The sequence below is a fragment of the Coregonus clupeaformis genome, chromosome 38 (assembly GCF_020615455.1).
Source record: "Coregonus clupeaformis isolate EN_2021a chromosome 38, ASM2061545v1, whole genome shotgun sequence".
NCBI lineage: Eukaryota > Metazoa > Chordata > Actinopteri > Salmoniformes > Salmonidae > Coregonus > Coregonus clupeaformis.
Genome location: NC_059229.1, coordinates 692982 through 714976, shown reverse-complemented (window position 1 = coordinate 714976; position 21995 = coordinate 692982). Strand labels below are relative to the sequence as shown.

The 21995-nt window shown below is 41.5% G+C and overlaps 1 protein-coding gene across 2 annotated transcripts in view; it reads left to right on the top strand.

The window, feature by feature from the left end:
• The window catches only part of LOC121572369 (kinesin light chain 1-like), a 38895-nt gene that overhangs the window by 2831 nt on the left and 14069 nt on the right, over positions 1 to 21995 (top strand). For both annotated transcript variants that reach the window (XM_045211690.1, XM_045211691.1), the window contains exons 2-10: positions 4617 to 4900; positions 13114 to 13344; positions 14409 to 14487; positions 14870 to 15098; positions 15306 to 15393; positions 15941 to 16042; positions 16502 to 16675; positions 19088 to 19187; positions 21474 to 21523. In XM_045211690.1, the coding sequence (XP_045067625.1) occupies positions 4652 to 4900; positions 13114 to 13344; positions 14409 to 14487; positions 14870 to 15098; positions 15306 to 15393; positions 15941 to 16042; positions 16502 to 16675; positions 19088 to 19187; positions 21474 to 21523 (1302 nt within the window). In that variant the 5' untranslated portion in view covers positions 4617 to 4651. The remainder of the gene's footprint in view (positions 1 to 4616; positions 4901 to 13113; positions 13345 to 14408; positions 14488 to 14869; positions 15099 to 15305; positions 15394 to 15940; positions 16043 to 16501; positions 16676 to 19087; positions 19188 to 21473; positions 21524 to 21995) is intronic.

The following is a 21995-nucleotide window of genomic DNA, read 5'->3' as shown; positions in this document are numbered from 1 at the left end:
CAAGCGGCGCTAATGTTGTTAGCTAGCTAGTATTTGTAGTAAGCCCTTCTTGATACTAGCTAGATGGCCATAACTAGCATAGTTAGCAACATTTATAAATAAATCACAATGGATTCATTTTTGAATGAAGCAGCTGCCTGTAAGCTGCTGAGATTCAGTGGAGAAGCTAGCTATGCTGTGCTACTGACAAATGGCGATACTAACCCTTAAGCTAACGTTAGCTAGCAAGGGAACTGGCACTGGCAGTATGGGATAATGGATAGTGAATTTAATTATTTCCTCATCTTGCTAGATAGCTCGCTTGGTAAATCATTTTGTGTTGTGTGCATTGTGCAGCACTTACCACCCCATTCGTTTCATATGAAGTGTGTGACAGCCTTGCTCAGTTGGCAAGCAAACATTAGCTAGCTAATTAATGAGCTAGTGCATATCAAACCTAACTTAAAAAATCCTTCAAGCACAAAATTCCTTAGCTAGTTGTAAAGACTTGCTCTAGAAAAAAAAATATTTTGCAGCTTTATTGTTTTAGAAAAGAGGGTGGATTACACTGGAAAGTGCCCTGTTTTTTTCCTTTTTCTTGTCACTCCTGTCAGCTCCCCCACGTGGAGGTTCATGCTCTCTGACTCAAAGTCGGCCATTGCCGATCATTGCGATTCTACAAGTAGAAACGGCAGGTTCGACAGTACCAGGTCTAGCAAGAGAAGGAACGGCCTCGTACTGTGCTGAGTATCTATCGTCCATCAGATTTCTCATGTGTCTGACCTATTCGAGGAAGGAGGAAATTAATGAATCAGAGAGAAATGCTGTAAACTCCTAAAACCTCCCCCATTTACTGCAATAGCCTATATGTATAAGAAAAGGTACTAGCCTATGCGTAACCTTGCACAAATAGGGAATCATATTCCCCAGGATTGAATTTAGGTCTCATGTTGAATCGATACAGGTTCAGGGCCATATTGATTTGGAGTTCTTATGCCTATTTGCTAATGTCTTAATGTAGTTAGTTTGTGAATTGTACAGAGATAAAAAAAATGCATTGCAAAGCTCAAGCTTGTTTTTCCATAAAATACAGTGCATTCGGAAGGATATTCAGACCCCTTGACTTTTTCCACATTCTGTTACGTTACAGCCTTATTCTAAAATTGATAAAATCTACACACAATACCCCATAATGACAAAGCAAAAACAGGTTTTCAGAAATGTTTGCACATATATAAAAATGAAATATCACATTTAAAAAGTATACAGACCCTTTACTGAGTACTTTGTTGAAGCACCTTTGGCAGCGATTACGGCCTCTACTTCTTGGGTATGATGCTACAAGCTTGGCACACCTGTATTTGGGGAGTTTCTCCCATTCTTCTCTGCAGATCCTCTCAAGCTCTGTCAGGTTGGATGGGGAGCGTCGCTGCACAGCTATTTTCCGGTCTCTCCAGAGATGTTTGATCGGGTTCAAGTCCGTGCTCTGGCTGGGCCACTCAAGGACATTCAGACACTTGTACCGAAGCCAATCCTGCGTTGTCTTGGCTATGTGCTTAGGGTCGTTGTCCTGTTGGAAGGGGAACCTTCGCCCAAGTCTGAGGTCCTGAGCACTCTGGAGCAGGTTTTCATCAAGGATCTCTCTGTACTTTGCTCCATTCATCTTTCCCTCAATTCTGACTAGTCTCCCAGTCCCTGCCGCTGAAAAACATCCCCACAGCATGATGTTGCCACCACCATGCTTCACTGTAGGGATGGTGCCAGGTTTCCTCCAGATGTGACGCTTGGCATTCAGGCCAAAGAGTTCAATCTTGGTTTCATCAGACCAGAGAATCTTGTTTCTCATGGTCAGAGTCCTTTAGGTGCCTTTTGGCGGGCTGTCATGCTTTTTACTGAGGATTGGCTTCTGTCTGGCCACTGTACCATAAAGGCCTGATTGGTGGAGTGCTGCAGAGGTGGTTGTCCTTCTGGAAGGTTCTCCCATCTCCACAGAAGAACTCTGGAGCTCTGTCAGAGTGACCATCAGGTTTTTGGTCACCTCCCTGACCAAGGCCCTTCTCCCTCGATTGCTCAGTTTGGCCGGGCGGCCAGCTCTAGGAAGAGGCTTGGTGGTTCCAAACTTCTTCCATTTAAGAATGATGGAGGCCACTGTGTTCTTGGGGACCTTCAATGCTGCATACATTTTTTGTACCCTTCCCCAGATCTGTGCCTCGACACAATCCTGTCTCGGAGTTCTACGGACAATTCCTTCGACCTCATGGCTTGGTTTTTGCTCTGACATGCACTGTCAACTGTGGGACTTTATATAGACAGGTGTGTGCCTTTCTAAATAATGTCCAATCAATTGAATTTACCACAGGTGGACTCCAATCCAGTTGTAGAAACATCTCAAGGATGATCAATGGAAACAGGATGCACCTGAGCTCAATTTCAAGTCTCATAGCAAAAATTAATACATTTGCACAAATTAATAACCTGTTTTCACTTTATCATTATGGGGTATTGTGTGTAGATTGACGAGGAACGTTTTTTTATTTAATCAATTTTAGAATAAGGCTGTAATGTAACAACATGTAGAAAAAGAGAAGCAGTCTGAATACTTTCCGAATGGACTGCACATCCTATTGATACCACTATGTCTGATTTACTGCTCTCAAACCAGACGGGTTGGAATTTCCATTCCCTCTTCAGCAGACATTTGTGTAGCCCATCTATTTGTAATACCAGACATAACAAGACATTCATTTTGCTGGCAAAGCTGCAAGTAAAGCCAAGAGACTGAAGAGAGACAATTATCTCAGCAGATCTCTACTTGTGCTAGTCTCTCTCTCTCTCTCTCTCTCTCTGTCTCTCTCTCTCTGTCTCTCTCGCTCTCACGCTCTCACGCTCTCTTTTGCTCCTTCTGCCTCTGAAAGGGGTTGCGTGGCATTTGGACCAGCATCAATGATTCATTGCCATGACTCACCATTGTCAGATTGGTTGGAAAATGTCAGCTTGAAGAGACATATCAGACCAGCTGTTTATAAAAGCCGGTTTATAAAAGTATCTTTAGCCTTGGGGTGTCACATCAAGGAGACAACCTCCCTCTCCCCTTTTAACGACTCAGCAGGGCTTTTCATTCAATCTCCGTAACTGGTTGTCTAGGATGTTCAAAACAACATTTGTTTTGTGCTGGAATACACCGGAAGAACATTGCTTTTGACTTTTCTCGGAAGCTTACTGGGTTTTATAGAATGGAGATCTAAGGGCCCTATCCTAACTTTAAATATTTGTGTGTAAATTGGACTTGCGTTGATTTCAAAAGGAGGTTTCTGCGAAATTTGAAGTTATATGCGTGGATCTCAAGTCAGGATGCGTCCATTATCGTCTAAAGGCCTTCAGTCTATCTAAGCAAGAAGAGTTATGTGAGCATCAATGAATTCCATTCTTTAAAGCAATTCTGTGTTCTTCTGAATCTATAGGCTTTCGCTGGATAGTCAACCTATTTTTAGAAGGCTTTCTGAAATGCCATGTTTGTTTTTAATATGAAAGGAATGTCATGCAAGCTAGTAGCCTACTGTACTACTCTGTTAGACTGTTTGTGTGCGTGCTTGTTTGCATTCGCACAGTGTGCATCCAGGTGAAACGATACGTAGGCACAGTGCAGGACTAGTTCTCATTTTATGATTGGCTCTTGGTGCTCTTTCTGTCAGTCTGTTACCATGGATCTAAACAGACCTTTTAATTGTACTGGGATATTTCAATTTAAATGCAAAAATCACCCCAGAGTTAGTTATCTGCCTGTTTTTATGTTTTATAATAAGAAAACCAATATGAGTGACGAAAGCAGAATTTTTCCACAATGGAAATGCACATTAAGCCGGCTACAACAGCCTACTCATAATTATCTACAAGCGCTTTGATGGTGAACTCAGGGCTAAATGCTCGGGGGTTAGCCTAATTTTCTGTTGGCTATGCCCACACCAAGCATAATCACGTGACCATCTTGTGAAGGCAGAGAGAGCCAAGTGTTTAATTCCTCTGGCCTTGTCGATTCCAGGGAGTGTAGAGATTGTGGGCTAGATTGGACTCCTACCCTTTCGTTTTGTATCCCAAGGCTTCCATTTTCTCATACATCTCTATCCAGTTTAATTCAAAACATGTAGCGTGGATTGTAAACGGAGCAACCTCAATGAAAGTTTGCTTGAGCTGTGCTTTTTTTCTGCTGAAAAAGACAGTGGAAGTCTCAAGATGTTGGAATCTCGTAGAACAACGCATAGCTACTACTTTGACTGTTCTATAGCCTATAGAAGATTTGTCATTTTATGTTTTGTAAATTATTAACAGGAGCATCACTCTTATTGTCTTGCAGCATTATTAAACTTCCCGTTGACAAGCTTTATGTGTAGCTCGTAACGAGACCAGACAATTTAGGTGTGAATTCCACCACTTGACCCTAAAGCAGTTTCACAAATGGAGGGTAGTAGTGGTTAGTCCCTCCTGTGTCACTAAAAACCAGCTTGTGAAAAGAAGTAGGCTATTGTTTTGTTCTGATAGGTCCAAGAAAATCCCCAAAAGTGAGGTCATGGCATTAGAAGGAACCACTGCCCTAAGCGTGACCTAACCTTCCTTTTCTTCCACTTCCCTCCCTCCACCAGCCTCTAAGTGTATTAGGTCCTAGGTCCACCAGGCAATGTCAATCATGGTGTACCCCAGGGAGGACCGACTGGAGAAGCTGTCCCAGGAGGAGATCATCTCCAACACCAAGCTGGTGATCCAGGGCCTGGAGGCGCTGAAGAGCGAGCACAACTCCATCTTGCACAGCCTGCTGGAGACCATCCGCTGCCTGAAGAAGGACGAGGAGGCCAACCTGGTGCACGAGAAGTCCAGCCTGCTGCGCAAGTCGGTAGAGATGATCGAGCTGGGGCTGGGCGAGGCGCAGGTAAGACTTGCACCCGGGGATGGGTCAAGGGTTGAGGGTCCCTGGGCGATATGGAGAGAGTAAGCCATACGGGAGAGACTTGGGGTGATTATAGCACGGTTTCACAATCCATTCTTGGGGGATCCCCATGAGTTAACATTAAAGGGTGTTAATGTTGCATGCGTCAGAGTTTCATGTTTGGAAGTTAACTAATCTTTCTATGGCTTATATAGCCTGCCTTTCTCTGGCCACAGGAATCCACCGCTGCCACACGTTTTTCATTCTGAATCAATCAATCAAATGTAGTTATAAACCACTTTTTACATCAGCAGATGTCACAAAGTGCTTATACAGAAACCCAGCCTAAAATCCCAAAGGACAAGTAATGCAGATGTAGAAGCACGGTGGATACGAAAAACTTCCTATAAAGGCAGGAACCTAAGAAGAAATCTAGAGAGGAACCAGGCTCTGAGGGGTGGCCAGTCATCTTCTGGCTGTGCCGGGTGGAGATTATAAGAGTACATGGCCATTAAGGTCAGATCGTTCTTCGAGATGTTCAAACGTTCATAGATGACCAGCAGGGTCAAATAATAATCACAGTGGTTGTAGAGGGGCAACAGGTCAGCACATCAGGAGTAAGGGTCAGTTGGCTTTTCATAGCCGAGCATTGAGATGTCGAGACAGCAGGTGCGGTAGAAAGGGAGAGCAAACGAGGGAGAGCGGAGGTCCGGGACAAGGTAGCACACCCGGTGAACAGGTCAGGGTTCCATAGCCACAGGCAGAACAGCAGAAACTGGATCAACAGCATGACCAGGTGGACTGGGAATGGGGACAGCCAGGAGTCGTCAGGCCAGGTAGTCCTGAGGCATGGCTGAATCACATACTTACTACTTCAATATACAGTATATCAATCATTCATTCATTTGTACATGTCATCACACAGCATACAAGTCATCAATGTCTTTAAATACAGTCAAGCATTTTAGTTCTAAAATGAAATAACAAAGGGAGCCTTGAATAATTAAACAATGAATAAACCGCAACATGTCGGCTAAAGCGATTGAATTTACGAATGCATTTGACAGTTTTAATATTGGCTGTACTAGAGACTTTAAAACCTTTTTTTGTTAGAACAGACTATATTGGATTGATTATCATTTGTTTGTAAATGTATTTGTTGTGCTGTTTATACTGTTAGAAATTTAGCTTCGTTAAATTGATTAATATTATGGTGTTTCTATTCCAAGAAAAACAAAAATGCATTTTACAGTTGGCATCACTTGCGTACATTCAGTCAACATATATTTTAAGAATATAATGGAATATAACATAACATTTAATTTTCTCTTAGAATAGAAACCTTACAGTATAACAATAGTTTTAGTAAGTAATAGGCCACAGTCCAGTTACAGCTTCTTCTGACAAAGTAGAAACAAACAAAGTGTATTTTTTAGTGTGCGCGCAGGACAGAGGAAGAGCAATTATTACAATATTGTTTTAAATTCAATCACTCTTCTTCATTCTCATCATTCAGTTCATTGAAATTAAATTGTAATACATTTTGTCAATCCCGTTCAACAACTCCAAATTGCTTTTGCATGTGCTCCAAAGGGATAACTTGAAATATCGTGATATAGGTTAATCAAATAATCGAAAGGAAAAATGTGATTATTTATTAGCCTATTGGATAGAAGTATTTTAGGCATCGTGTGAATTAGGCCTCGTGTAAAATCATTGTCAAAAGTGCAGGAGATACGGTTGCATGACAAACAGGTGCTGTTAGATTACAATGTCATTTATCTGCCAGTTTGGGAAAGTGTAAACGATACTGAATAAAGTACAAGTAATACCAGAGTCTGTTGTAATGGAGAAAAAAATGGTAAAGCCTTTAATACAGCATAGCAAAGTTTAAAAGAGCCGGATTTGTGAAATTGCTTTATCCGACATTTTGGCAGTTGCATGAAGCTTGGTGATCACAGAATCAGTAGGATATTAAACAAACACTCAAATAGGCAACAGAAGCAGGAACAGCATAGGGCTGAGTGACTCACTCATTCCTGGCTTTTGTTCAAAATAAGTTATATTATTAATGCAGGGTTAAAGACACATTCTTTCGGATTTGTCTTTAACATGCAGTCTCTCCTCTCGCTACAGCTAATTTCGTTTGAATTATGATGTGGATTATTAATACATTTGTAGGGGTTGATGCAATTTTCGTTAGGGAAAATCTGGTCTGTGATATTGACTTAGAAATGTAAAACTTTAGAGTACTTAAGCATCGAATACATTGCAAGTTTGCAATTTTTTGGCCATTAGACTACACTTTACAATAGGACTGCAGCATCTATCGGTATTCTAAACTGTGGCACAAATTGGGGGATTTTTCACACGCCAAGCTATTAGACTATCCTTTTGCAAATTAATTGGGGTGTGAATGTTTCAGTCGGTCTCTCTCCTATCGCCCTCGAGTCCTGCATCCGGCAAAAAAAATCAGCTGGCAGGTGGTCCCGGAGTTGAGAGAGAACTTGGGTAAATAGAATGGCTCAATTACACTTGACATGTGGACTGACGATTTTCGAAAAATAGGATACTTGTGCCTTACAGCCCATTACATAAACGAAGAGTGGATGTTATCTACCACAGAATGGGACAGTGCAGCTCAAAACTGCAGATAACATACAGTGCTATGAAAAAGTATTTGCCCCCTTTCTAATTTTCTCTACTTTTGCATATTTGTGATACTGAATGTTATCAGATCTTCAACCAAAACCTAATATTAGATAAAGGGAACATAAGTGAACAAATAACACAACAATTACATATTTATTTCATAAACAAAGTTATGCAACACCCAATTCCCCTGTGTGAAAAAGTAAGTGCCCCCTTACACTCAATAACTGGTTGTGCCACCTTTAGCTGCAATGACTCCAACCAAATGCTTAGTGTAGTTGTTAATCAGTCTCTCACGTCGCTGTGGAGGAATTTTGGCCCACTCTTCCATGCAGAACTGCTTTAACTCAGTGACGTCTGGGTTTTCAAGCATTTCAAGTCCTGCCATAACATCTCAATTGGGATTAGGTCTGGACTTTGACTAGGCCATTCCAAAACTTCCAATTTGTTGCTTTTTAGCAATTTTCATGTAGACTTGATTGTGTGTTATGGATCATTGTCTTGCTGCATGACCCAGCTGCGCTTCAGCTTCAGCTCACAGATGGATGGCCTGACACTCTCCTGTATAATTGTCTGATAGAGAGCAGAATTCATGGTTCCTTCTATTAAGGCAAGTCGTCCAGGTCCTGAGGCAGCAAAGCATCCCCAAACCATCACACCACCACCACTATGCTTGACCTTTGGTATGATGTTCTTACTGTGGAATGCAGTGTTTGCCAAAAAAGCACCTGGATGATCATCAAGACTCTTGGAAGAACGTTCTATGGACAGATGATTCAAAAGTATAACTTTTTGGACGACATGGTTCCAGTAATGCCTGTCGAAAACCAAACTCTGCATTTCACAGTAAGAACTTCATACCAAAGGTCAAGCATGGTGGTGGTAGTGTGATGGTTTGGGGATGCTTTGCTGCCTCAGGACCTGGACGACTTGCCTTAATAGAAGGAACCATGAATTCTGCTCTGTATCAGAGAATTCTACAGGAGATTGTCAGACCATCCATCTGTGAGATGAAGCGCAGCTGGGTCATGCAGCAAGACAATGATCCAAAACACACAATCAAGCCTACATGAAAATTGCTAAAAAGCAACAAATTGGAAGTTTTGGAATGGCCTAGTCAAAGTCCAGACCTAATCCCAATTGAGATGTTATGGCAGGACTTGAAATGCTTGAAAACCCAGACGTCACTGAGTTAAAGCAGTTCTGCATGGAAGAGTGGGCCAAAATTCCTCCACAGCGACGTGAGAGACTGATCAACAACTACAGGAAGCATTTGGTTGGAGTCATTGCAGCTAAAGGTGGCACAACCAGTAATTGCGTGTAAGGGGGCAATTACTTTTTCACACAGGGGAATTGGGTGTTGCATAACTTTGTTTATGAAATAAATATGTAATTGTTGTGTTATTTGTTCACTTATGTTCCCTTTATCTAATATTAGGTTTTGGTTGAAGATCTGATAACATTCAGTATCACAAATATGCAAAAGTAGAGAAAATTAGAAAGGGGGCAAATACTTTTTCATATCACTGTATGGCCAGCTATTGTGAAAGAATACTTGTGGATCTTGTTGACTTCCTCTATTGCTTCAAGAGGCCTACTGGTCCACCTGGTAAGTGTGTGGTTCCAAAGGATAAAGCAGCGCCTACAGATGGATTTGTGGATTCAGAGAGAAACCAGCTGTGAGCCTGCAACCAGGCACGGTGGATGACATCCTTTTCCTGCACAGCAATTTGAAGAACTCCAGTGATGAATGTACTGTTTTTGAAGTTATTGTTTTAGTATATTTATTTGTTGTCAAATATTAGAAGGCTCTTTAAAGCAAATTGAGTTGTCATAAAAATATATACACTACCGTTCAAAAGTTTGGGGTCACTTAGAAATTTCCTTTTTTTTTCGAAAGAAAAGCATTTTTTTTGTCCATTAAAATAACATAAAATTGATCAGAAATACAGTGTAGACATTGTTAATGTTGTAAATGGCTATTGTGGCTGGAAACTGCTGATTTTTTTTAAAAATGGAATATCTACATAGGAGTACAGAGGCCCATTATCAGCAACCATCAGTCCTGTGTTCCAATGGCATATTGTGTTTACTAATCCAAATTGATCATTTTAAAAGTCTAATTGATCATTAGAAAACCCATTTGCAATTATGTTAGCACAGCTGAAAACTGTTGTGCTGATTTAAAGAAGCAGTAAAACTGGCCTTCTTGAGACTAGTTGAGTATCTGGAGCATTAGCAATTGTGGGTTTGATTTACAGTCTCAAAATGGTCAGAAACAAATAACTTTCTTCTGAAACTCGTCAGTCTATTCTTGTTCTTAGAAATGAAGGCTATTCCATTTGAGAAATTGCCAAGAAACTGAAGATCTCGTACAACGCTGTGTACTACTCCCTTCACAGAACAGTGCAAACTGGCTCTAACCAGAATAGGGGGGCGGCAGGTAGCTTAGTGGTTAAGAGCGTTGTGCCAGTAACCGAAAGGTCGCTGGTTCTAATCCCCAAGCCGACTAGGTGAGAAATCTGTCGGTGCCCTTGAGCAAGGCACTTAACCCTAATTGCTCCTGTAAGTCGCTCTGGATAAGAGAGTCTGCTAAATGACTAAAATGTAAATGTAAATGTAGAAAGAGGAGTGGGAGGCCCCGGTGCACAACTGAGCAAGAGGACAAATATATTAGTGTCTAGTTTGAGAAACAAATGCCGCACAGGTCCTCAACTGGCAGCTTCATTAAATAGTACCCGCAAAACACCCGTCTCAACGTCAACAGTAAAGAGGCGACTCCGGGATGCTGACCTTATAGGCAGAGTTGCAAAGAAAAAGTCCAGTGTTCTTTTGCCCATCTTAATCTTTTATTTTTATTGGCCAGTCTGAGATATGGCTTTTTCTTTGCAACTCTGCCTAGAAGGTCAGCATCCCGGAGTCGCCTCTTCACTGTTGACGTTGAGACTGGTGTTTTGCGGGTGCTATTTAATGAAGCTGCCAGTTGAGGACCTGTGAGGCGTCTGTTTCTCAAACTAGACACTAATGTATTTCTCCTCTTGCTCAGTTGTGCCTCCCACTCCTTTATATTCTGGTGAGAGCCGGTTTGCGCTGTTCTGTGAAGGTAGTAGTACACAGCATTGTACGAGATCTTCAGATTCTTGGCAATTTCTTGCATGGAATAGCCTTAATTTCTCAGAACAAGAATAGACTGACGAGTTTCAGAAGAAAGTTATTTGTTTCTGGCCATTTTGATTCTGTAATCAAACCCACAATTGCTGATGCTCCAGATACTCAACTAGTCTCAAGAAGGCCAGTTTTATTGCTTCTTTAATCAGCACAACAGTTTTCAGCTGTGCTAACATAATTGCAAAAGGGTTTTCTAATGATCAATTAGACTTTTAAAATGATAAACTTGGATTAGCAAGCAAAATGTGCCATTGGAACACAGGACTGATGGTTGCTGATAATGGGCCTCTATACGCCTATGTAGATATTCCATTAAATAGCAGCCGTTTCCAGCTACAATAGCCATTTACAACATTTAACAATGTCTACACTGTATTTCTGATCAATTTGTTATTTTAATGAACAAAAAAATTGCTTTTCTTTAGAAAACAAGGACATTCCTAAGTTACCCCAAACTTTTGAACGGTAGTGTAAATTTTCTTAATTAATGGCATGGTTTCTTTTTATGTTGAATAGACATGCAGACAAATTAATGAATGAAGGAAACAATTAGGCTAAATAAATTGATATTATTTTGTTGGGTAACGGATCGGCTCTCGGAACACATTGAGGCTGCTTCTATCTTCAATATAATCTTCCCGTAAGTCTTAGGCCTGCAGTAAATTCAATTAGATTAGCAGGTTCATTTTTCATTAGGTTTTAATAATCCATGCCTTCTGGGAATGTTATAAAGTCCAAAAGTTATGGGTGGAGTTAGAAATTTGGCTGTCAAGTATTACAATGGAAATTAACTTTTAATCCGTCTGTCTGCATATTTCAAGACATGGCATATAAGGGTGCAGTGAGATACCCAATGGGTTGGACGATACCTTTCTCGTCAATCATCTTGAAAAAAACGTATACTTCAACAAATGTCAGCCTTTATATGCTTTATTATCCAAATGTTGAAAGTGCATGTGGGCAATGGAGAGAAACAAAATGGTGCAGTTTGAGGCCATGTGGCGGAGAGTGATGCTGGAGATGGAGGTGTGAGCAGGTGGGTCTAGGCAGGTGTGATGCAGTTGTTGTTTTATGTGTATGTTTTGTTTTGTCTAAAAATATAAAATCGTACAAAAACAATTAATAAGGAAAAAGGACAAGCTTGCAAAACGCATCTGATTATTCATTATGAATAGGATTTATTTCATTTACATTCTTCATTGTAACCACAATGTCACAAATAATTGAACACACACACAACATGAGCAGATTAACTTGGTGAAAACATTTATTTATTAAAGACTATCAGAAAGAATGTTGGTACTTATTTATTTTGATCCAAAGCCACGATTGAGTGAGTCAGTCAGCTTTGTGCTGACAAATATAGCTTTATGCTGTGAAATAGCCTACTAAATAGGCCAAGGCTAAACAAATATATTACATTTACTAAATAAACGAGTACATTTCATAAATAAAATAAATAAATAAAGTAGCTCAGGTCTTGAAAATATGGGCAACCCTTTTCCCCTCCCTATCCTCAAGGGACTCGCTTTCATTCAGTTTCTTCTTCACATCAGCAAAGAAGGACTCCGTGTTTCAGAAACGTTCTTTAAATAGAGGGGATATCACTCTTTCCCACTGTGGTAAAGAAAGCCAGTTTATTATTTAGAATGATTGATTTCTGTTTTTAGAGGGAGAGAAACCAAAGGCCCACCGTGCCCATTTTTCAAAAATCGTCAGTCCACATGTCAAGTGTAATTGAGCCATTGTATTTACCAAAGTTCTTTCTCAACTCCAGGACTACATTTACATTTTAGTCATTTAGCAGACGCTCTTATCCAGAGCGACTTACAGTTAGTGAATACATTTTTATTTTATTTTTTCATACTGGCCCCCCGTGGGAATCTAACCCACAACCCTGGCATTGCAAATGCCATGCTCTACCAACTGAGCTACATCCCTGCCGGCCATTCCCTCCCCTACACTGGACGACGCTGGGCCAATTTTGCGCCGCCCCATGGGTCTCCCGGCCGCGGCCGGCTACGACAGAGCCTGGATTCGAACCAGGATCTCTAGTGGCACAGCTAGCACTGCGATGCAGTGCTAGTGACTAGTCGCCAGCTATAATTATTTTTGCCTGATGCAGAACTCTAGTGCCAGAGAAGAGACTCTCGGACTGAAACATTCACACCTCCATTAATTTACGAAAAGATAGACAATTTGTGCCACCGTTTAGACTACCGATATATCAGCATTCTAACTCCCCCTTGTGATAGTGTGGTGCAATGACAGAAAGAGGCAATTTACCACAATCTACCACATAAGCTCAAAACATTTTAATTGAGGAACCACTGTACAATGATACATCATTAATTGATCCCTCTGTATGTATGTATGTATGCACCTTTCTCTATCAGGTGATGATGGCCCTGTCTGCCCACCTGAACGCTGTGGAGTCGGAGAAGCAGAAGCTGCGTGCCCAGGTACGTCGGCTGTGCCAGGAGAACCAGTGGCTGCGGGACGAGCTGGCGGGCACCCAGCAGAAGCTGCAGAAGAGCGAGCAGAACGTGGCCCAGCTGGAAGAAGAGAAGAAGCACCTGGAGTTCATGAACCAGCTCAAGAAGTTCGACGAGGACGTGTCCCCTATTGTGAGTTGTTATGCACTCCCATACACCCATACTTGAATGGACAACACGATTGCTTGCGCGCAAGCACAAAAGCAAGTAATCAGGCATGGCATAAGCCTCAGCTGATGAAGCCGCTGCTGGGGTTTGCAACTGTGACCTATCGATAATACTTGACCTCTTCTCTCCTGCCTGTAGTCTACATTCTCAACCAGGATTTGAATCTCTTTATGTGCAAGATAATTTTTTTGAGCGAATTGATGGCTGTGGAATTCTCCCTACGAGATTAAATGAGTTGTCTTTTGTAAAGCGTAGCAGCCTATTAGTTAACTAGACAGACAAGCTCCGTATTTTGTCATAAAAGAGCCATTTTGCTCCTCTTGTACTCTTATTTGTTCTTCCCTCTCTCTTTCTCCCTTTACATGAGCAATGTAGGCTGCCAAGGTAAATGAATTGGTCTCACTCACTCTCTTTTTATAATACCTTATTCGCCCCAACCATTATGAACTGGTTAAAGTTTATGGTGGGCGGAAGTCATCTGTCCCTTGGCTGCTGGTAAGGCAATTCATTTAGTCATTAACATTTATACACTTTGAAGAGAGCCCGTTAATATGTACCAAATGTAGTCCAGACTGGAATTTAGCACTGTTCAAATGATGTCGGCTGTTGAATATATTTCTAATTGTAGTACGTGTTTGAGAATGCAAGGACAGGGGGTATGAATGTGGTAGGTGGGGTTTTTCTAGTTCAGCCTGAAGGGAACTGTGGTGAGTCTCCATGAGAGACCAGGGACATGGATGTTCATATGCTGTCTGTCAAACATTTTACTCTCAATTCGATGGAAATTTCTTGTGGCCATCTGGGATTTAAAGGCACAAAATTTACTTTAATTTCTAGTCAAAAGCGCTGCCCCGGCTGTTTGTAAACTGTGGGGTGGATCTTGGCAAATGTAACTGGCACTGAGTATAGAATTAGAATTCCTCTCCTTAAACCAAAGACACGTGCCTTTAAAAAAAAGTATAATTTCCAAGATGAAACGATGAAAGTGCCAATAAGCGACGGATTGTTTTTTGAACGTTTTTCTCCAGGAGGAGAAAGATGGAGAGCCTCCTAAAGATACACTAGATGACCTCTTCCCCAATGATGAGGAGGAAAACAGTCAAGGAAGTAAGTGGTCTGTCTACCTACAACCATATCCTATGTCGTCATACAGTATCGGCTTAGTATAGATTCTTTCCTTTAATTGTATGTTCATTGCTTTGGTGCATAACGTCAGACAACAAAACCTGCTGCGTCATCTTATTTCTTTCTTTTTATTTAAGGTCCCATATTTGAACTTGTGTTGCTCTAATATTGAGCTGAGGACCTTAAATCTGATCATTTTATCAGCACAGAACTGGCATTTTACTGGTCTTCAACTCTTATGTTCTTTGGATTGTATGCAAATGAGAGAATTCCAAATCCACATTATACGAACATAAAACTCTGCAGCAGCTGCCTAAACCTATGAACAAACAGCATATGTCCCTCCCCTGTCTCTCTCCTTCAGTGCCGCACCAGCATAACAGCGCAGCAGTGGCCGCAGCCCAGCAGGGTGGCTATGAGATCCCGGCCCGCCTGAGGACCCTCCACAACCTGGTGATCCAGTATGCCTCCCAGGGCCGCTACGAGGTGGCCGTGCCCCTCTGCAAACAGGCCCTGGAGGACTTGGAGAAGACATCTGGACACGACCACCCTGACGTGGCCACCATGCTCAACATCCTGGCCCTGGTCTACAGGTGTGTGCTTTTGCGTTGGTCTTTGTGTTGCAGCCACCATATTAACCCTTCTCCTGCTGGAGCCGAGTTATCACACTGCTATCCTTTATCCTTATAATGTAACACCTCTATAACCACCTATGCCACTTACCTACACACTGCTTCTCCCTTCTGTACCGAGTTTATTCAGGATCTCTTTTTTTAATGTATTTTCCTTCTTTTTTTCAGGGACCAGAACAAATACAAGGAGGCGGCTCACCTGCTCAACGATGCACTGTCTATCCGGGAGAAAACCCTTGGGAAAGACCACCCTGCGGTGAGCTAGTATACCGGATGGAGCAATCTCTTCTCACTAGACGAAAGGGACTTTTCTGAATTTTTTTTGTTCATCATGGGTTGGAGCAGGTCAGGTTGAAACTGCCATCAGTGGCTCCAAAGGCTGGCTAATCCTAAAACATGTGGGCCATTAATACATTACAGGAATGTACTATTTAGCACGTTCCTAATGGCAAATCTGGTTGTGTCAGCACTTGGGCAGGCATCTAGCCAGAGAGAAGTTAGTGAATATGCATTTATACGCATCCACATCACTGGCTCCTGGAAAGTACACGGGCATAAAAGGAATGCAAAAGGTGCTCTCTCACTCTAGTGTTAATGCTCCCAAAGGTGATATGTCAATATGACTATTGTCAATTAAATTAATGTCAATATGTAGTGGTGTTAGGGGTCTATAAGACGACACGTTTGTAGTTGCACTTTTGGGAGCACGGTACAGGCTCCCTTGTTTGACTCACCGCAATGCAGGCACAGAGCAGCTACATAACATGATGAAAGCTGCTCACTAATCCTTCTCTGTTTCTCAGGTGGCTGCGACACTGAACAATCTGGCAGTGTTGTATGGCAAGAGGGGGAAGTACAAGGAAGCTGAGCCCCTTTGCAAGAGGGCTCTGGAGATCAGGGAGAAGGTAGGTCCAGTGCAGTTCATAACCAGTGTAGACATACTTGGTACAATGATACAATGTCAGTTAATTTGTACTGTGCTACATTCAATTAGCAATATTACTAATGAATATACTTAACAATTGCAAATGTCGCAATCTGGAATTGAAAAGTAACTTTACATAGGTGGCGCTTATAACCGAAGTTCATCACTGGTTCATCACTAGCTCATTATTATCATTTTTAACATGGCGAGACGTTGATATGAGGTCATATTACATGATAATTAATTTTTTGTAGCTTTGATGATAGCTGAGGTTCGTAAAAAAAGTATGCCATCACTCTGTCCCATAACAATTCTAATGGTTTCATGGCAGCCATAAAACATCAATGTTTCCAGAAATCTCAAGAAATGTTCCAATGATTATTTGGCTGCTCCTCAACTCACGTTGGTTGATGCTTCTGTCCTCTCGCCTCCTATATAGGTGCTGGGCAAGGACCATCCTGATGTGGCCAAGCAGCTGAACAACCTGGCCCTGCTGTGCCAGAACCAGGGCAAGTACGAGGAGGTGGAGTACTACTACTGCCGGGCCCTGGAGATCTACGAACGCAGGCTGGGCCCTGACGACCCCAACGTGGCCAAGACCAAGAACAACCTGGTGAGGGGGGCTGCCTGGCTTGACTGCCGTGCTTGACTCTACTGCTGCTCAGGGGTGAACAACTCCGTGTCTGCTGGTTTTCTCTTTCATCTGACACTAATTGGACACAAGTGCCCACACCTGGTTTCCCTGGTCTAAATCAGACGGCGGTTTCAAATTTAAGAACAAAAACCAGCAGACACTAAGGCCCTACGACACAGGTGTCTAACTAATTCCACGGAGGGGCCAAGTGTCTGCGGGATTTCACTCCTCTCTTGCGCTTGATTGATTAATTAACTCCCCACATCTGGTTGTCTAGGGCTTAATACAAATATTTTTAAAAGACACTAGGCCCTCCATGGAATGAGTTTGACACCCCTGTCCTATGAGAACCAAAGTTGCTCATCCATGCCATAGCTCTTTGATCCTGTTATATGTTGTATTTACAGTGGGGGAAAAAAGTATTTAGTCAGCCACCAATTGTGCAAGTTCTCCCACTTAAAAAGATGAGAGAGGCCTGTAATTTTCATCATAGGTACACGTCAACTATGACAGACAAAATGAGAATAATTTTTTTCTCCAGAAAATCACATTGTAGGATTTTTAATGAATTTATTTGCAAATTATGGTGGAAAATAAGTATTTGGTCAATAACAAAAGTTTCTCAATACTTTGTTATATACCCTTTGTTGGCAATGACACAGGTCAAACGTTTTCTGTAAGTCTTCACAAGGTTTTCACACACTGTTGCTGGTATTTTGGCCCATTCCTCCATGCAGATCTCCTCTAGAGCAGTGATGTTTTGGGGCTGTCGCTGGGCAACACGGACTTTCAACTCCCTCCAAAGGTTTTCTATGGGGTTGAGATCTGGAGACTGGCTAGGCCACTCCAGGACCTTGAAATGCTTCTTACGAAGCCACTCCTTCGTTGCCCGGGCGGTGTGTTTGGGATCATTGTCATGCTGAAAGACCCAGCCACGTTTCATCTTCAATGCCCTTGCTGATGGAAGGAGGTTTTCACTCAAAATCTCACGATACATGGCCCCATTCATTCTTTCCTTTACACGGATCAGTCGTCCTGGTCCCTTTGCAGAAAAAACAGCCCCAAAGCATGATGTTTCCACCCCCATGCTTCACAGTAGGTATGGTGTTCTTTGGATGCAACTCAGCATTCTTTGTCCTCCAAACACGACGAGTTGAGTTTTGACCAAAAGTTCTATTTTGGTTTCATCTGACCATATGACATTCTCCCAATCCTCTTCTGGATCATCCAAATGCACTCTAGCAAACTTCAGACGGGCCTGGACATGTACTGGCTTAAGCAGGGGGACACGTCTTTCACTGCAGGATTTGAGTCCCTGGCGGCGTAGTGTGTTACTGATGGTAGGCTTTGTTACTTTGGTCCCAGCTCTCTGCAGGTCATTCACTAGGTCCCCCTGTGTGGTTCTGGGATTTTTGCTCACCGTTCTTGTGATCATTTTGTGATCATCTTGTGATCTTGCGTGGAGCCCCAGATCGAGGGAGATTATCAGTGGTCTTGTATGTCTTCCATTTCCTAATAATTGCTCCCACAGTTGATTTCTTCAAACCAAGCTGCTTACCTATTGCAGATTCAGTCTTCCCAGCCTGGTGCAGGTCTACAATTTTATTTCTGGTGTCCTTTGACAGCTCTTTGGTCTTGGCCATAGTGGAGTTTGGAGTGTGACTGTTTGAGGTTGTGGACAGGTGTCTTTTATACTGATAACAAGTTCAAACAGGTGCCATTAATACAGGTAACGAGTGGAGGACAGAGGAGCCTCTTAAAGAAGAAGTTACAGGTCTGTGAGAGACAGAAATCTTGCTTGTTTGTAGGTGACCAAATACTTATTTTCCACGATAATTTGCAAATAAATTCATTAAAAATCCTACAATGTGATTTTCTGGATTTTTTTCTTCTCAATTTGTCTGTCATAGTTGACGTGTACCTATGATGAAAATTACAGGCCTCTCTCATCTTTTTAAGTGGGAGAACTTGCACAATTGGTAGCTGACTAAATACTTTTTTCCCCCACTGTATATTGGTGGTAGACTAAACAAGATGGTGCAAGGATGAGAATGAACTTTGTTTTCCTTTAAAGATAATAATTAATAATAATAATAATAATTAATCATTTAGCAGACGCTCTTATCCAGAGCGACTTACAGGAGCAATTAGGGTTAAGTGCCTTGCTCAAGGGCACATCGACAGATTTTTTACCTAGTCGGCTCGGGGATTAGAACCAGCGACCTTTTGGTTACTGGCACAACACTCTTAACCACTAAGCTACCTGCCGCCCTAACTTTGATGGTTGTTGCTTTGTATAGATAGCACCTGGTTCAGTGATTTGCTTTGTGCATACTTGTAGTTCAAAGGTGAAATGTCTGAACTGTTTGAACCTTTTCTCTTGTCTCCCAGGCTTCGTGTTACTTGAAGCAGGGGAAGTACAAGGAGGCGGAAGTCCTTTACAAAGAGATCCTCACCCAAGCTCACGAGAAGGAATTTGGATCCGTGGATGGTGAGCAAACTAGTCCAAAACTCGAACGGGCCACTACAAACTCTTGGGGATAGTAGTCACTTTGCGTCCTTATTTGCAAACTTTTTTCAAAACGTTCTAGTGTTGCTTTCACATGAAATGGCTGTTCAGTCAATCGAGATCAATGTGAGTCATTTACATAAACCCTTATGTGAATTCAAAGTCTTACATTTCTAGAAGGAACAATAGAGCACTTGACTGTACTGACCATAGACATACAATAAGTCTGTGGTTCTGACATTGTAGAACACCGTTATTTCACACATAGCTAGTGTGCCAGCAGAAAATGCTAACTGATTTGTCACATTTTGCCATCAATTGTTAGGATGGGTTATTATGACACCCAGTTAATGACAACATGGATGACAAGTCAACTTGAAGTGTAGGGGTTCATTGCTAATGAGAACATAATCAATATTCGACTTGAAGTGTATGGTTCAACCACCTCTTACAGAACAGTGCAGGCTAGAGCAGACTGATTTAAGAGCTGTTCAAGAAATACTTCGAAATCATTTTTGACTTTCTAGATTATAAAGAAAGCAACTGGTTACTAAGAGTATAGAGGATATGAAAGGATAGTTTAGTCTTTTTTTTTTTTTTAATTTTTTTTAGATGTAAAGATGTTGAATATTATTTAAGTGCCAGCTGACTAACTAACCGATTCTGTTTTGTTAAATTCCCCCGTTGGAAGAAGTATTTTGATACCAAGAAGATGAAAAAATGTGACTTCTTCCCATATTGAATGTATTGGGATCTTGACCATTTTCCTATTTTCTAGCATTTGCAAGCTGTTTCTGAGAGTTTTAATTTGAGGTGTTATGGTTGATCAAAGTGCCATAAAAGGTATTCTTGAACTTTCACCCTAAATGCCATGTCACATTGTAGGATAATCACTGGGCGTGTGCATATGATACACAGCAATGAAGGTGAGTGGAAACATTGATGGGTTTTTCCCGGAGTGGAATATGCACATATCTGAAACAAGAACAAAATCCAACTTGGTTTACATAGGTGGTGCTTATTATATTGTCCACCATTTAATTATTTATTACCAATTGCGATATAAAGAATGTGAACAAAGATATTTAAGTCTCGGTTTTTGTGTGTCTTCATGCATGAGGGCATGGAATTGTCTGGACTTTGTTTGTTTTGTGTTGCTTGTTTTTGTCTTATGTAAAATTCCATACTTTGTTATATACTTTTCATACTTTTTAAAATAGTGGCACATTTTATGTTTCATTGTATTTTTTGGTTCTTCTGTCATGAAGTCGTCTCTTATTTCACAAACTTTTCTTTGGAAATCACTTCTTGAAGTAGTCTGACACAATGCCTTCGTAACACTGTTATAGGATCACATAACATACATGACCACTTATTACAGCCAACGTTTTCTTATAACTACTAGCATAATACTTATGATGTCGCTGTAAAGAAGACAGGTTGGTTATCATACTGTCAAAAGTTTTTTTGGGGGGGGGATAAGCATGTCTTCATTATGATAGTGTTTTTCACGCTTAACATACCAAGATATTTCAAGTAAGCTACCACATCCTCTTTACATTTCTCATGTATTTTTCTTTACTGTCCTTCCATTGTCTTTCGCAAATCACATGTTGTGTTCTCGTTATGTTGAGTTTGTATTGAATGTTTGACGTTTATTTTATTTTGAATGATTTATTATATTTTATGAAATATATGAAATATACTTCATTTATTTGTTATTTTTGATCCATAATCTAATGAAATGCTTTCATCAAAGTTGTTATCTCTCCTCAAGATTTAACATGTGAAATGATGGGTTGACTTTGATTTGAGGTTTAAGTATTTTTACACACAAGTGCCTTTCATGCCTACATTATTTTCACGTATTTCCATATTCTCAATAAATTTGAGGCAGAATTGTGACCTTGTCTCTCTCTTGAGTTTCTTACCATGCCAATATAATGCACGGTTAATTAACAAATAAGTCTCAATTGATTCCGTGAGGGAGTGGGGTGGGGGTGCATTTTGGAGGGATTATCAGAACTCTGGTCTCTGTTTTAAACGCGGTTTCAACGTATCTCTAACGATTACTGAGATTGAGAGGTTGCGATAGGATCTTGTCACACGAAGGATGGGAACAAAGTTGAACTAATGTTGCCTACATGTCAGCAAGGTGCAGCCGTCTACGTCTGTATCCTACCATTTGTTCAACGTCTGTCTGTTAATCGTTGGGGATGTTTTTGCCAGCACACAGCACACCTTTCTCTTTCTCCTCTGTCTCTGCAGCTGAGAACAAGCCCATCTGGATGCATGCCGAGGAGCGGGAGGAGTGCAAGGTGAGTGCCATGTAAAGTGTATCTGTGTGTGAGAGAGCGCGGGCATGAACGGGCATGTGGCAGGGCTGCCCATTTTTATAAGGAGCGCCTATTTGTTTACTTGTCAATTCTGGTAGGTCCAGTGTTCTGTCTGGTCCCGTGTTGCTCAGTTGGTAGAGCATGGCGCTTGTAACGCCAGGGTTGTGGGTTTGATTCCCACGGGGGACCAGTAAAATAACCTAAATGTATGCACTCACTGCTGTAAATCGCTTTGGATAAGAGCGTCTGCTAAATTAAATTTTTTTGGGGAAATGATTATTTTGGGTAGACTCAGCGATATGACATCATACACATCGAGGGAGCAACTTCCTGCTAACTGAAATCCACAACAACAAAAAGCTCTTCCCAAGCATGCCTCAAGGGAAGGTGCACATTGCTAACAGTCAGTGGTAGTCTGGCGAGATTTGAATTCGGTTGTAGATGTCTTTTAACA